At 40.5% G+C, this 16,015-nt stretch overlaps 1 protein-coding gene across 3 annotated transcripts in view; it reads right to left on the reverse strand.

Moving 5' to 3' along the window:
* cacna1db (calcium channel, voltage-dependent, L type, alpha 1D subunit, b) overlaps positions 1-16,015 on the reverse strand; it is a 109,440-nt gene that overhangs the window by 24,417 nt on the left and 69,008 nt on the right. For all 3 annotated transcript variants that reach the window (XM_049580158.1, XM_049580161.1, XM_049580159.1), the window contains exons 10-30: positions 14,895-14,969; positions 13,162-13,246; positions 12,954-12,980; positions 12,379-12,539; positions 12,055-12,280; positions 11,266-11,473; positions 11,006-11,126; positions 10,693-10,807; positions 10,519-10,576; positions 10,324-10,384; positions 9,560-9,704; positions 9,256-9,385; positions 6,965-7,024; positions 5,034-5,140; positions 4,814-4,901; positions 4,564-4,671; positions 4,351-4,403; positions 4,093-4,239; positions 3,753-3,954; positions 1,891-2,049; positions 1,485-1,595 (exon numbers count right to left, since the gene is read on the reverse strand). In XM_049580158.1, the coding sequence (XP_049436115.1) occupies positions 1,485-1,595; positions 1,891-2,049; positions 3,753-3,954; positions 4,093-4,239; positions 4,351-4,403; positions 4,564-4,671; positions 4,814-4,901; positions 5,034-5,140; positions 6,965-7,024; positions 9,256-9,385; positions 9,560-9,704; positions 10,324-10,384; positions 10,519-10,576; positions 10,693-10,807; positions 11,006-11,126; positions 11,266-11,473; positions 12,055-12,280; positions 12,379-12,539; positions 12,954-12,980; positions 13,162-13,246; positions 14,895-14,969 (2,447 nt within the window). The remainder of the gene's footprint in view (positions 1-1,484; positions 1,596-1,890; positions 2,050-3,752; positions 3,955-4,092; positions 4,240-4,350; positions 4,404-4,563; positions 4,672-4,813; positions 4,902-5,033; positions 5,141-6,964; positions 7,025-9,255; positions 9,386-9,559; positions 9,705-10,323; positions 10,385-10,518; positions 10,577-10,692; positions 10,808-11,005; positions 11,127-11,265; positions 11,474-12,054; positions 12,281-12,378; positions 12,540-12,953; positions 12,981-13,161; positions 13,247-14,894; positions 14,970-16,015) is intronic.

Consider the following 16,015-nt stretch of genomic DNA (forward strand, 5'->3'; position numbering starts at 1 on the left):
GCTGGGTTAAAAGGAAAAGTGGAGTGCTTTCAGACAAAAGTCATAGCCTACGTTCAGACTGCAGGCATATCAGATTTGTTTCCATTATCAGATCTTTAAGACAGACTGTCCGCATTGTTGTTTGCAAGTGATCAGATCAGATATGTGTGTCCAGACAACACTAACCTATCTGCATGGGTTGTTGTGGTTACACTACTACACTGATGGCTTTCCAGTGCAGAAACATGAGAAGTGAAGGTCCAAAATTTGGGATCCCCTAAAAGCATGATATTTCACTTTGATGTGCATGGCTTTGCGGGACGCAGCAGTACAAGCTTAAGAGAGCTCTGTGACCATCTCAGCAGGTGATCTGAGTGCACTTTCATACTTTATATGATAACCTGTGTGCAACTTTGTAAGAATGCAGAACAATCATCCTGAATGATTTAGGTTTGACAAAAAAATGAAGTTGGAGTGGCAAAGTTTAGACTAGTTTTATTTCTAACGCTTGGAATATTATGCAAAATAGATTGAATACTACATTGATTTGTTGATGATTGATTTTTGTGACGGTCATAATTTGGTCCATCTAAATGTTGTGATGGTCAATTTAAGAAATGAATCAGCAGTCAGGTAAAAATTTATTTGAAAATCTGCAGGGAAGAATTATCAAGCAGTACAAGGAGCAAAAAAATCTAATTGTATCTTTGTGTATAAATGATCACAAAGAAGTTTTCAGTAGGTTTAATCTTGTGATTAAGGCAAAGCTTACGTTAATAAACAACTTTCTAGGTTACAATTTTGCTAGCTTATCCAAAAAGTGCAAGCCGACAAGGATGTGGCATCAGGCACACAACACTCTGTCCGGTGCAAGACGTAGGGAACCGCATCAGGTAAAATACTAAGTTTTTAGGGAGTCCCCCATCATTTTGCCCTCTAAACAATCACACCAATCACAGATAGTTTATTTCAGTGTCTGTTACAGACTATTATCTCCCTCCATAGTACTCTGCTAATAGCTGTGTGGATTCTGCACAGCACTTCTGTCACTTTGTAGTTGACACTTTGAAATCCCATTTGAGCAGCCAGAGCCGCTGGACTGAGACGCATATGTAGAAATCTGATTGGAATTAAATTTCCAACTGTGGTTTGGATTCAATTTGCACAATTGCATTTCATGTGGTTTTATTGCATCCAGACTTTATGAAATCAATCTGGACATAATCTGGATATGCCAAAAAAAAAAACAGGTTTGGACTTGCAGTCTGAACAAGGCTAAAAATATGGACCTTTCCAGGCATAAAATAAAAAGGGAGATCTAAAAGGAAAAACTCTAAACAAGATGATCTAAGGAACTGATGATAGTTTTGCATTTATTTGCATAAATATTGCGGAGAGGAGAGGAGAGGAGAGGAGAGGAGAGGAGAGGAGAGGAGAAGGGGAGGAGAGGAGAGGAGAGAGGAGAGGAGAGGAGAGGAGAGGAGAGGAGAGGAGAGGAAACTTACTCTGGGTTTGAAGGCGATGAGCTTGAGTATCATCTCCACAGTGAAAACCCCAGTGAAGACCATGTTGAGGATGTCCATGGCATAGTTAAACAGATGAGACTGACCATGATGCTGCAAAGAGACAGGCAGACTGACTGATAAGAAATATAAAACAAACATAATAATGCATGTATTTTAACTTATGTTTATCTTTATTCAGATGACAAGCAAAGGAAATTAAAAAACTTTAACTTCTTGCAGCATCGTGGAAATCCAAACTAAATGATCATTTACATTCCCAGACGCAGGCATTCATTTTTCTCAGTGTTTGAAAATTGAATAAATTTGACACATATGATGACCGAAGGCAGATTAACCAGCAAGTTTATGTCAATTTCACCTAAAAGACTGAATAAAGAGCACTCACCTGAATGGCCAGACACAGGGTGTTGAGGATGATTAGGACAAACATGACGTATTCAAAGCCAGTAGAGTTGACCACATACCAGAACTTGTACTGGTAGGGGTTTTTGGGGATGTAGCGCCGCAGAGGACGAGCTTTAAGAGCATATTCCACACACTGACGCTACAGTGGTGGTGAGGGTAGGTGAAGGCAAAGAGAGAAACGCACAAAAAACAGAGTGAAGAAAAGTATTACATGTTTTCTTGTGTAAAAAAAAACAGACATTATTTGGAAAAATCAATAATAAGATACAGCAGAAGGACTGTAGCTTTTACTACATCCATTTCTTAATACGTCACTCTTCATTTTTGAAAGCAGAAACATTTTATTGATGAAAAGATGCATCATTATTTAGCCAGATCCATTTAGTCAGGATTATCAAATGACAAATACTTAAAAGTCTGGTGTGTAGGATTTAGGGGGATCTATTGGCAAAAATGGAATACATTTGTAATTATGTTTTATTATTATTATTTATTAGTGTATAGTCACCTGAAACTACCAATAATTGTGTTTTCGCTTAGAATAGCTTAGAATGAATCCTTAAGGGAGATACACAGGGACACATACATAGGGAGCAGGACCTCTTACACTAAGCCCGCGATGTTGTAGGGCCTTTCCTGTTTTTAAGTTACCTGACAGCCACCAGAGGTTCTACTACACGCTTGGAAACGGAAGGGTGAGGGAAGGGGTATTCAGTTGGTTGCAATCTGCAACCTCACCACTAGAGGCCACTCAATCCTACACACTGCTCCTTTAATAATTTGACATAGGGAGGCACCGAATATTCGGTAACCGAATATATTCGGCCGAACATTGCAAAAAAACATACGTTCGGTATTCGGTGGAATAAGTTAAAAGCAAGGCTGAATAATAGTGGTGTGGTTTTGATAACGCAATCAAACGACGTGCCGTGACGGGCAGAATAAAATGTTGTCAGTGTGGCGATCCGCCAGTCACGGCGCTCGCATTTGCGAATAAAAATAGTTTTGAGCGAGCAAAATAGGCTTAAATCATTCAGCACGCTGTGCGAGCAGCCTACAGATTTCAACCACCAGCAGAAACAAAAGGCGAATCCCATCGGTTGTGGGTTGAACAGGGTTCACAGACATAGTATTCCTGTCAAATATGGCAGCCATCGGCTTACCGGCGACAGACAAGTCGGCTCCAATAATATCCTCTTCTTGGAGTCATGACTGCCCAGAAGTACCTGAACAGCCGAGCCAGCCGAACACAGGTATGTGACGTGTCAGAGGAGAAACGAGCCATTCACGGCCCACAAACCTCACCGCACTTTAGGGACTGTTCTTTACTTGTCAGGGGAGGAGGGTGGCTGGTTGATTCTTATTTTATTTATTTATTTTATTTTGATCCCCCCTGTGTTAATCACTGATTGATTTTGAAGTATGAATAAGTCAGTAAGTAATTTATTCCATTGAAATATCATTGATGTATTATAGAAAAGTGATTTATCTTTTTATAAATGACAAAAGGCACATCTGCCTCATTTTCGCTGTGGTATTGTGATACTACTCAGAACCATGATATTTTCATTGGTATCGCACAGTGGGATCCAATTTTGGTACCATGACAACACTAATCTGGAGGGGGTTCATCTGCAAAAACTAATGAAAAACTAAACAACAATATTCGGTACTCGGTATTCGGCCAAGCGTTAATAATATTCAGCTTCGGCCACAAATTTTCATTTCGTTGCATCCCTAATTTGACATGAACAGAGGTCTCCTACTAAATTTAAAATGTTCAATAAAAGCACCACTACACATCAGCATAATGCATAGACAAACAAAATAGGTCCCTCCTACCTGGTTCTTATCCAGCTCACAGTTCTTGTACTCCTTCTCCCCCTGCTCCTGAAAGGTGACAATAACAAAACCAACAAAGATGTTCATCATGAAGAAGGCGATGATGATGATGTAGATAATGAAGAAGATGGAGATCTCGATTCGGTAGTTGTAGATGGGACCCATGTTCTCTCTGTTGGAGTCGATGGCCTTGTACAGGAGACTGCAGGGACACACAGAACAAGGAGTCAAGATAATGAACAGTAATTTTTCATTTAACAAACATGAAATAAATCTTGCCATTATTCTCCATAATGATAGCTAAATCTGAATTCTACCTCAGATGCAAAGAAGTACTTACGTGGGCCATCCTTCGAATGTGGAGACAGTAAAAAGAGCCATCATGGCCATGAGGACGTTGTCAAAGTTAAAGTCGCTATTGTACCAGATCCTCTCCTTCACCATGGGCAGCGCTGTGTCCCCATTGTTGTACAGAATGTAGGTGCCTCTGTGATTTAAAGATGACATATCAACCACATGTACACACAAGCATATTCACAGAGACACTCACACAGGCCAAAGTCCAAACCTGGAAATCATTAGGAATCAAAAAACTCACTTGCATTCATCTGGGCTGGATTTTGCATCATCTGTGCAGCGATAAAATTTACCCTACATAAAAGAAAGCAACAGAGAAAGTCAGAGAGGTTTTCATTTAAAACCACTACTTCTGTGCAAATATTTGTTGTTTTAGAGTAGAGGAGCCTGCTGTTTTGGTTATAACATCATTATCCTCAATCTCTCTTTTCCTTTTCCCATCTTTTCACTGTACCTTGAAGAGCTGCACGCCGATACAAGCGAACATGAACTGCAGCAGAGTGGTGACGATCATGATGTTGCCGATGGTCCTGATGGCCACAAACACACACTGGACCACATGCTGCAAAGGACACACAGTTACACACTATTAGTAGCAATACACAGCATTGCACCATAAGCAAAGGTGCATGCATGCACAATTATACTAGACACACACACATACAGATACACACTGCACCATGTTTTATTATTGTCATTCTGACCTTTAGTCCCTTGGCTCTGTTGATGGCCCTGAGTGGACGGAGGACTCTCAAAACACGGAGAATCTTCACCACTGAGATAGCAGAGGACCTGTGGAAAATAATATACCACTTGATTCAGCTGAGTAATTTCCTTTCAGCAGTGTTTGTTACGGCAAAAATACCACACAGTTGCTTCATGATATATATTTCAACCTTGAGAAAATGAGTGAACGATACATACTGAATGCCAAAGGATACCAGAGACACACCAACGACCAGCAGGTCTAAAAGGTTGAAGTAGTTTCTACAGAACGCCCCTTTATGAAGGAACGCTCCAAACGCTGTCATCTGGACAGAGGAGAGACAACAGTCAGGACTAAAGAAGACAGATCTGCCATCAAACACAAACACATACAAGGAGCAGCTTCAAATCATTCTGAGGTGACAGTTATTACTATTTCATTTAGAGTACAAAAAAAGTTTTGTTGAATTTTGCATGTTATTCTTGTATATTCCCTTATATACATGTTCATTTTGAATTTCAAACATAATTGTTCATGACAACAATATGCAACATAATCTGATTTTTCTCAGTTGATGATCCTGCATTGACAGCCCATTTGTCAAATGAATGCTGGCAGTGTATGTTTCTGTAAACCATGGATCAATTACATTTGTACGTTTCATATGTATCATATCAACCTTTCTGAAGTGACATAGTTCAGATTACATGTATAAGAGCTGTGTTCCTAATCAGGAGAAGACGGTGGACAGCATGAGACCTAGACGAGACAGCTGTGAAGCAGCAGTGTGTTTTTTAATGACTTGTTGTGACCTTGCCAGCAGTGTTATTGCAGACAACTAGGATTTTTTTGGAACCATTTCCAGCATTGGTTGTTACGACAGCAGTGGGGTATTTTAGCCAAAACATGTTTCCCTAATCATAACCGAGTGTTTTCTTGTGCCCAAGGTAATCACATGCTAACCACAGAGTTGTGACAACATGAAGTTGAAAATTGTAAGGGAAAAAGAAAATTTCAACATACGAAACTTATACAAAATGTAAATATCCATGATTTGCAGCCACGTACAATGCTAACACATGTTCTGGCAACTGTGTTGTGCATTGAAATTGAACTGTTGCATTAATGATGTTGTATAAGCCAGGATACACACTTAAAAGCACTTATAAAATACTGTGGTCAGAGATGCATACATGTGCAATACTGCACACACACCCACACACAAAACTAGACATATCATAAACGATGCAAAATGTTCAGAGAGGAGACATGGGGAACATTATTCAAAAGCCACTGCACTCATTTCCGGTGCAGCAGATTAAGCCAGGGACGGGGCCTTTAATCCTCTACTGATCAAATTTTAGGCTTAAGCCATAATACATGAGATCTACCTGGTGCAGGCATGCAGCGAGCAATGGGGTAAGGCAGAGGATTTAATTCTAGCAGCAAACATGATAAAATTGTTCCTGATTTTTGTGGATTTCTTCAAGCACATTATTTGGGAGTGCATTAGTCAAAAAAGACATGAAAAAAGGGGGCACATCTGTGTGTACAGTATGCAATCAGGCAGTGGGATATAAAGCTTGATGTTAATTTAAGGTCATCTCTCCACAGTCCAGAATATTTTAAAAGAAACATAATTCTAATTAAAAAATCAAAAATGTTTGTTTTTCAAAATATGTGAATCTATTAGTCAATGATGCTGACAAAGATTCAACGTTTCAAAAATGATAATGGTTGATGAAAGGTTTCACAATGCCACCAGTGCCAATCAAGCATATATTTTTCAATTGTCATCAATTTAAAAAAAAAAAAAAAAAAAAAAAAAAAAGACAGAAGAAGCACAGTAGAGCTGTGAAATTTGAGAACAGCCAAACAAATAGTTGTACTCTGGAGAGCCACTGGTCTATAAAGTGGTCGAGGATGAAGAGGGGAAGTGGGCCGTGATGGAAAAGTGACTGACAGACATAAAAAATATCTGACGTAAACGCATGGTTTCCACGTTAACGTACTGGCGCCATGACAACAAGGACAAGCAGGCGGCCATTTTGACCAAAAATTTCATACAAAAATGAGGGGAAGGAGGACGTGTGCAGCAAGCTTGGAAGTGGTGGGTTGTTGCTGAGGCAGAACAGTTTTTATAGTTTACCTTAATAAGGATCTCAAATGTAAACATACTAGTGAAGACATAGTCTGCATAGCCTAGGATCTGAGGAGGCAATCAGAGTGACATAAGCACGCAGGGTTACTGAAGCTCTACCCAGCACAGCACGACACAGCACAAAGGTCATTTACCTTCAACAGGATCTCAACAGTAAAGATTGCGGTGAAAGCATAGTCAAAATAACCAAGTATCTGCAAGAGGCAATGCACAAGTTCAAGTCATCAAGTCATTCCAGGATAACAGCACAATAAGATGCAGTTTATATGAATACAGAAAGAGTCTTACACAGATGAGACATAACTATTAGTATAATAAAGCTGCATGAGGTAAGAATCTAATGCAGTATTGTGCAACAGTAATAAACTGGTAAGCAGGAGAGCACAAAGTGTGTTGTGTCTTCAAAGAAAAAAAATCAAACCTAAAACAAGTACTATTGGTCACACATGTTGATCAGTCCTGTCTCCTAGAAATTAAGTTCACGGATTTGAAACACTAAATGCGTTTTTAAAGGGCAAACATAATGCAGAGCGAACTGCATTTTCTATTAGCATTAAGATTCTGGTGTCAGTCCTGCATTCTGCTTGTCCACCATCCACCCTGACCACCTGCCTGCCAATCCAGAGAAGTACATAAATGTAGCGTTTCATCAACTCAAAGTAAAGTTCTCTCAGAACATAATCCAGGCAGCGATTATGTTGTCACTGCAACATAATTATGAAAACTTTTTAGTTAAATACAAACAAAATTTCTAGGAGACAGGATTAATTTGTTCATATACTTAGCTTGCCAGCAGGGGTGAAAATCCCATTTCATAGTTGGGGGGGACAATAAACAGTAAAATTTTAGAGAATAATTCCAGGGGGGGACAAGGAAAAAAAGTTGTAGCCTGTCTTTTATACAGCATCTTTTACCGCAATTTGACGCTTTAATCTTCTCTCTATCTCTCCAACAGGCAGAGTGAATGTCTATACTTACGAGAAATGGCTTAACAACTAACATTTCCTGCAATTAAACTGGTAAACTGGTTTATAAACAGTGTGCTGTGAGATCTGCCGCTGTGCACCTCACAACGGTGCGTAATGGCCACTCCTCGTCTGCACGTCTTTCATGTTTGTCTCACTGACAGGTGGAGAGCCTACAGACAGGTACACATACGAGCCGCTCCGCCACAACCGTGCGTAATAGTCGCTCGTAATGATCGCTCCTTGTCAGTTAGACTGCACGTCTTTCATGTTTGTCTCACTGACAGGTGGAGAGCCTACAGACAGGTACCCATTGCTCCGCCGCTGGCTGCTCTTGTCCTGTCCTCTCCCTCTTCTTTCTCTCCTGTCCTCTCTATCACTAAACTCTGAGCTTAATCATTAGCTTTTAACTTAGCAGCACTCGTAATTGAGTAGGCTTTTGAAAAATGCAGGAGAAATGTTGCAGACAGTTTATATTATCAGCCTGGGCCTGGGGCTTGTTGTAACAGTAAATGGGATGTGTTGTAACTTGTGTAAGTTAAACTGTGTCTGTGTGAGTGAACATCTTACCCTGCGATGCGTGATGTGGGCAGCGGTTCCAGCCACACGGCTACTGCTGCCAAGCAGCCCCGCCCATTGGAAAGAGTGTGTGATATACCACTACTAGGAATGGGAGGGGGGGACTAAATCTTTTAAGATTTAAATAGCACATATTTGCGCGATTATAATGAGCACCACTTACATTGTGCTATTAATAAATACTACTGCATTGTTCAAAAATTATTAATTGTGTCTCAAATGATTCTAGGGGGGTACAGCTTTACTGAAGGGGGAGTCATGTCCCCCCTGTCCCCCCCGGGATTTCCGCCCCTGCTTGCCAGCATAAAAACACTGCCCATGTACTTTTTCTATGTAGCTAGGGTGGTAAGATTTCATGTTATTTGAGTGCCATTTACCAAATTGTGTTTTCCATAGGCCTTTTTCACAGCAGACATTTTGACTGTTAAGACACAGACAGGTGTTCCTGATAACACTAACGATGGCTCTGACCCAGTGAAACACAACAGTGTGACAGTATAACAGACTTTACCATACCAGGACCCTGACACTGGCGCAGCTTAATGGAATTCAGCCATCACTGATTTTATTATTTACACCTGTGCTTTTCCTTCTGTGACGTCAAGATGTCTGCTGCGATAAAGGCCGACTGTCAGTTACAGTGAGACAAATAAAGCCTCCAAATGTTGTGTGTAAAAATGTGGGATAGCCTTTTAGGACAGTTAAAGACTGCAGTTCCAGTGGTCATCAACGTACGATATTGCGAGCAGAGAAGTTGCGTATTGGGTCCTCAGCAGCCAGAGAGACGGAGCTGAGCATGATGAAGACCAGGATGAGGTTGGTGAAGATCTGATGGTTGATCAGCTTATGGCAGAATACGCGAAATCTGTCGAAGAAAGACAAACAAAGATGGATAAATAGAGACAGGATGAGGCACAGAGGCAGATATGGCATCTTTAATTTTAGCTTTTTGCTTCATCTATTACTGATGTCAGAGTTGTTTCTTCTATTTCTGTTGAACAGGTAGACTGGTTCCTGTGCCAGCGTGTCTGAGACTCACGGGTTAGTGCTGCTGAAGATGAAGAAGGCGCTGCCCATTGGGATGGGTGGAGTCTTCTCTTTGATGGTGAGGTCAGACAGCCTCTGAGGGCGAGGCCCTGGCAGGACTTCTGGGAGAACGCCATTATCGTCGTCATCGTCACACACTAGCAAAAGAGAATTCGTATTTGTAGTTTGTTTCATTACTGATGCTTTCACTTCAGTGTATCTAATTTTTTACATAAAGTCTACAGAGTGGTTTAAACTCAGCTGTTTTAAAGGCCTACTATGCAGGAACTGTCAGTTACTGTTTGTAAACAGTATCGCCAGCAAAAGTGGAATAAGATTCACTTTCCTTTTGGAATGAGCTTTGCGTCCTTAGTGTTTTGCCATGCTAAATTTGTGGAGGATTTTTTGGCACTGTCTGCAATTTTCATAGTTTCCTCTCAGATCTGCTTACGGTCTGGTACCTAGTCGCTTTATAATAAAGTCCTGATCTCACCTGCATGCTGTGCCCTATCAGCTATCACCAAAGCCACTGACTGCTGTGTAGTGTTACTAATATCAAAATGTGACTTCATTTCTTTTCCTTGAGCTGATATTTGTGCTACAGTGCAAACTCAACTTGACAGTAGCTGGTGAAATAGCACTAAGACCTCTGCCTATGATGTTTTTTCTCATTTTTCAAACTTCTAGTCAGTCACAACACCATGAAATTACATGAATTCATGGACTAATTGTAGACCCCAGTTTGGATCCTCCTCACTCAAGACACGTCACTTTTACCTGGAGAGTCGATGGCAGGGTACGACTCCTTGTCTTCCTCCAGCAAGACCTCTGCTGGAACCTGCGCACAGTGATGTGTAAAAATGTACAATAAGAGATGAAAACTATATAAAATGCACTTTGAGACAGAAGGTCTGTTTATAACAAACTTTGCTAGATTTATGAATACATCTAGAGCTAGTCTCTGTCTTTTACCTTGGTCTCTCCGTCCTTGATGTCTATTGTTTCAACTCTCTTATCTGCGCTTGCATCCCTGTTAAAGACAGATAAAGCGCTTGTAACAAATGTGACAAATGTCTACAAAAACAGTCAAACAGAAATTGTGAACGGAAATTCAAATGTGAAATGTTGAGGTGTCCTAAGCTGTACTTGGCACTATTCTTCCTCTTCTTGGCCTCCTCTTCCTCCTTCTGTGCTGTGTTGAGGCTTTCTGCGTCTGCCAGGTTGTCGACAGCGATGGCCAAGAAGACGTTCAGCAGAATGTCTGGTCATGTGACTTAAGGAGGACACACTGACCAACATGAAAGACGCACCCTGGCTTTAAGGATATGGAACAATATGAACTGGCTCAGTATTATAACAGAACTTTTTCACACAAGCAAGTGAGAAAATGTGGATTTCTTTCAGTGTGTGTTTGTTATGTGTCGTGTGCATGTGTGTGGGTTTTTGGCCAGGAGGATACAGTTTCCACAGATGAAGAGGATGATGAAGTAAATGCAGACCACCATTCCTGAGGAGGCCGGACCGCCGTACGCCATGATACCATCATACATCACAGTATTCCAGTCTTCTCCTGTCAAGATCTGCCAAACACAATATACAGTGGAAGCCATATAATCTATTCTGTGACTGATTTCTGGAAAACATCTGCCATGATCCAACAATTTATGTTAGATAGAGTAGGACTAAGACTAAGGATTACAACTAAAACAACATACTCACCTGGAACACAGTGAGTAGGGCCTGGGGGAAATTATCAAATGTGCTCCTTTTGGTCACAGTCTCGTCAAAGTTGAACTTGCCCCCAAAAAGCTGCATGCCAAGCAGGGAGAAAATTATGATGAAGAGGAAGAGCAGCAGCAACAGGGAGGCGATGGACTTCATGGAGTTGAGCAGAGAGGCCACCAGGTTACTGAGAGATGCCCAATGACTGGAGAAGAAGAAATATGAAACAAGTTAACAGAGGGACAGACAAAGACTGCCAAACACATACACTGAAGACACACCTATGAGAACAATGAGGGGAAATGCAATAATATTGGTTAGACAAGGCATGAAGACCATACTCCCTTGCATCAAGCAAAATGTCCCACAATATACTCACTAAGGACATCTGATACTGTATGTGCTGTATTTCACTGTATTTAATGTGACAACAGCAGATCAGAACAGCATTCAAACACTGCCAGGCGTAGGCTGTCATTGTAAGAAGCTGACCCTGTCTCCTCTAAAGCTACAGCACAGTCTGGCAGCAAACTTAATGTCCTATCAATAAGCTTGGATGTATGCGTTGAATCTTCTTAGTGGAATATCCTAATTAATAGCAAAGGTTGATAGCAACCTTTACAACCTTTAGACACGTTTTGCCACCAGTTTGGTTACTGCACAAGTCTGAATAGAACTGAAAATTGAAAATACCCTCAAAAATACACATACACATCGCCCTGTTTTAATTAAAAGACTGAGAGAAAGAATATGGCCTGAAACTTTTCTGTTCTTTCTGTTGCTCACCGTGTAACTTTGAAGATCCTAAGGAGTCGTACGCAACGGAAAACAGAGATTCCCAGTGGAGACATGATGGCCAGCTCCACCAGGATGGTCTCCACGATTCCTCCACACACTACAAAACAGTCGAAGCGGTTAAACAGGGACACAAAGTACGCCTGTAGCCCCAAACTGTACATCTTCACTAGCATCTCCAAGGTGAACATCGCCAGGAGAACTTTGTTGGCTGCGTCTGGAGAGGAGCAGAGAGGAGAAGTCTTAATTCATCAATTGTCCCATAGTTGAACAAAGTCAAGAAAGCTGAAAACCAAACAGAACAGAAAAAGATACCCTGTACTTCCGTCAGCCAGTTTGGTTGATTGTAGTGCTCAGAGGCGATGGTGAGAGTGTTGAGGAACACCAAGATGATGACCAGCCAATAAAATGTCACAGACTTCACGGCTGCACGACACTTCCTGCGGCAGAAACGGTTCCACCGTCGCCATTGACGACTGATAGACAAATACTTCTTTAGGATCTTTTGTCTTTGGACTTCAATTACATATATTTGATTCTAACATTTTCTCACATATACAGATATACATGCGGTGACATAACATGAAAGAACAATACCACTGTGTAAAACTGGTCAAATACCAATTACAAAGAGGACTGGGTAGATTTTATGTGGGTCAACAAGGAACCAAACACAATGATGAAACTGTAGCGAGATCAGGATAAAGACTGATTGATCAGACATAAAACATGACAGACACTGGATCAATCGCAAAAACTTTTATGAAAACACTGGGGATCTGAGCAATTCAAATACAAGGTAAGAATGAGCCATGCAAGATGAGTTGAATCAAATAAATGAATGAGGAAGGCATCTGTCATGCAGTGTCACACAGTACCAAGGTACTAACCTGCACTTTGACTTAGTAATTTTTTGACTGGGGAAGAATAAAAGATGAGGTGACTTTAAATAAAGAGTAACAACATGTGCAATTGTGCACCCTGTGTTTGAGTCAAATTTTGTAACATGTACAGTACAACAGCCCCACTGGGTGCATCGACTGTCCTTTATGAACCTGGTTTTATTGGCTCATCATGATAACAATATGTCACACTCACCACAGCGGCCCACAGCAGCGGGATTTGTCCTCCTCTCCATTGTGATTCTCTGTGTTTGCTGACTCTGTCTCACTGGGCATGCTCGCTGTGATACCACACATACACACACACACACACACACACACATACACACACACACACACAAACAAGAGAGAAATAACATGAGATGATAAAGTGCCAAGTTAACACAGAGGTGTAGGATGTACTGTAAAAACTGTGTCCTGAAGGAAACAGGTTTCACCTACAAAAATCTCATTATAAAAGATGTTTCTGTTGACACGCAGGCATTTTTGGTTTGGCTTGGTTTCATATTGAAAAGAACAATCCTCTAATCTACTACACAGAGAATCACACATCAGACTGCAGTTCTGCAGCTTTACTAAACAGCTACTGATATTTTTAGATCCTCGCTGATTGTAAGCACTGGATCTCTAATTTTGCCTTTTCTGCTTGTAGATTTGTCAGCTGCAATTTTATCTTTCTTTCATAGTTTTTCAGAGTGTATAGGTCGAACCAAACCACCAAAATGCTAGGCGAATCCTTCTCAAACTTTGACATTAATGAAAAGGAAATTCAGCCAGGTTTTCCTTAGAACAGAATATTTTTTGTTCTCAAAGAAAGAGGCTGAAAAATGAACAAATGAGGTATCTTAAGGTTTCTGCATAGATCAAGTCACGGTGAGTACATGCTGCCAGACCTGAGTCAAATTGGATTTTGTAAATTAGTCATTTTATAAACCATTTACCAATTGGAAACATCAGAACACAAATGTTGTTATTCAGATAAAAGAGTTTACTTGTTGAATGTTGAATTGTTTCAGTACTGACTGCTTTGTTGTTGAAATGTTTGATGACTATTTGGTCCAGGTCTGTATGCTGCAACAGGTATTAGTTACATAGTCACGGGGTTACAGCATACAGTATATTGGAAATCATATATACTGTACATGCAGAAAATATTTTCTTTATAAATGACAAATGAAAAGAAAATGATGATGACCGGATGAGGGATCTGAACACAAATAGGTTGACAATATTGTTCTTCCTCCCACTTCTGATCCAAAATATAGTTAACAAACTCGTGAAATCAACTGAAAACATTATTGTGTATTTCTATACATTACAAGGGGTGTCATAATGTAATATTTAAACTGATACTAAAATAAAAATGTTGCAGGCAAGAGGTTTCAGAAATAAGGAATTGGCTGCTAACACACTTAAACACTTAACAGGTATTACTGGGCATGTGTTGGTGTCATTAATATGCTAAATGTTAAATCATCGTGTGTGTGTGTGTGTGTGTGTGTGTGTGTGTTATGTGTAACATTAGTGTTCCTGAAACTGAAAGCCACATTTCCCAAAAACTGCAGTCGGCACACATCCCTCTCCACTGTGACGTAGAGGCTGGAGGATAATTTTCCTCCATCAGCCCATCATCTGTTCTAATATACAAAGTGTTGTTTCAGAGCTTTGTTGGCTGGAGGGGGACAATGTGTTGCAAAGTTTAAAGGAGTTCATTGATAATGAATGATAAGGTGTATGTTCTGGATTAAATGGATTTGCTTGCGATGACAATGGTAAGGATTAAACACTGATCAATGAAACGAAGGGCATGCAAACACGAAAGCACGAACAAAAGCATAAGCAAAGCACATGCAAGCAGAGGCGCCCTCCAGGACAAAGATGATCTGTCCTTATGAACATGCGCAGATAAACACACACTCCCGCATTTACCCTGTGTCTCTGTTGACTGAGTGAACCAGCCAAACTTTCCTTTCTTCTTCTCAGTGAGGTCAGCCAGCGTGACCCCTTGGTGTTACCAACATGCAGTTCACACAGCCAGACAGCAGAGGAAGCAGTGAGTCAGTACACAGCAGAACAAGAGAGAGAGCAATGTACTGTGGCAAAAGACAGCTGCAATACAAACTACGGTACAGACACAGCTATCATGTCCAGAGAAGCTACAAAACAAGTGTACAGGACATACAGTAATACAGTAATATCCTCTTGCGGACTACTTTGTTGTACACTGTAAATTATTCACTTCTATGAAGGAGACTGGCACATAACAGAAAAGACAAAGGTTAAGGAGGCCTTAAGACAGAAGAATAACGGGATCAATTTTTTCCTGTTCACAATAATTTGTAGCCTATGTGCTGCACAAGTGCTGACATGGGAATATAAAGTTGCAACACAGTTTCCTGACACATGAGGTAGTTGCTCACTCAAGTAAGTTAGTAGGGCTACATAATTTAAAAAATTACTTTTTTTTTTTTTTTTTACTGTATATCGTTCACTCCTACAGTATCTGATAGTAGTGTGTGGTAGACAATAGTTGTTTCATTGCAGTATTGTATATCAGTCAAGCCCATATATATTAGCTTAATGCAGAAATGCCAGTATTGGCATTTATGTCAGCCAGTAAAACAAAAAAAAAAAAACATACCAAATTCTCAAAAATATCGGCCTCAAACATCCAGTATTGGTATCAGCTTCTGGACACAGTAACTATTATTGCAATTTAAGACTGGAAAGGATTTGTAATTAACAAGACTTCTGAGAGAAGAAAGAAGAGGAGGCAGACAAGAGAACAACTGTTGGGAACAAGAGAAGAGGATATGAAGAAACAAAAGGAAGTAAGTGAGAAAGAGGGAAAAACTAATGTTAGCAGCAATCTACAGACAGTTATTTTACAAGGCACACAGTCACTGCAGGGATCAAGGACAGAAAGTTAGTGTATTGTCTCGGGTGTCTAGTCTACAGCAACAGCAGAGGTAAAAGCAGGGAGATCAGTGGAGGATATAAAAAACTTAATGACAGGTGCATGTGCACTGGCTGCACTGTGAATGGTTTTA

The sequence above is a fragment of the Epinephelus fuscoguttatus genome, linkage group LG7 (genome assembly GCF_011397635.1).
Source record: "Epinephelus fuscoguttatus linkage group LG7, E.fuscoguttatus.final_Chr_v1".
NCBI lineage: Eukaryota > Metazoa > Chordata > Actinopteri > Perciformes > Serranidae > Epinephelus > Epinephelus fuscoguttatus.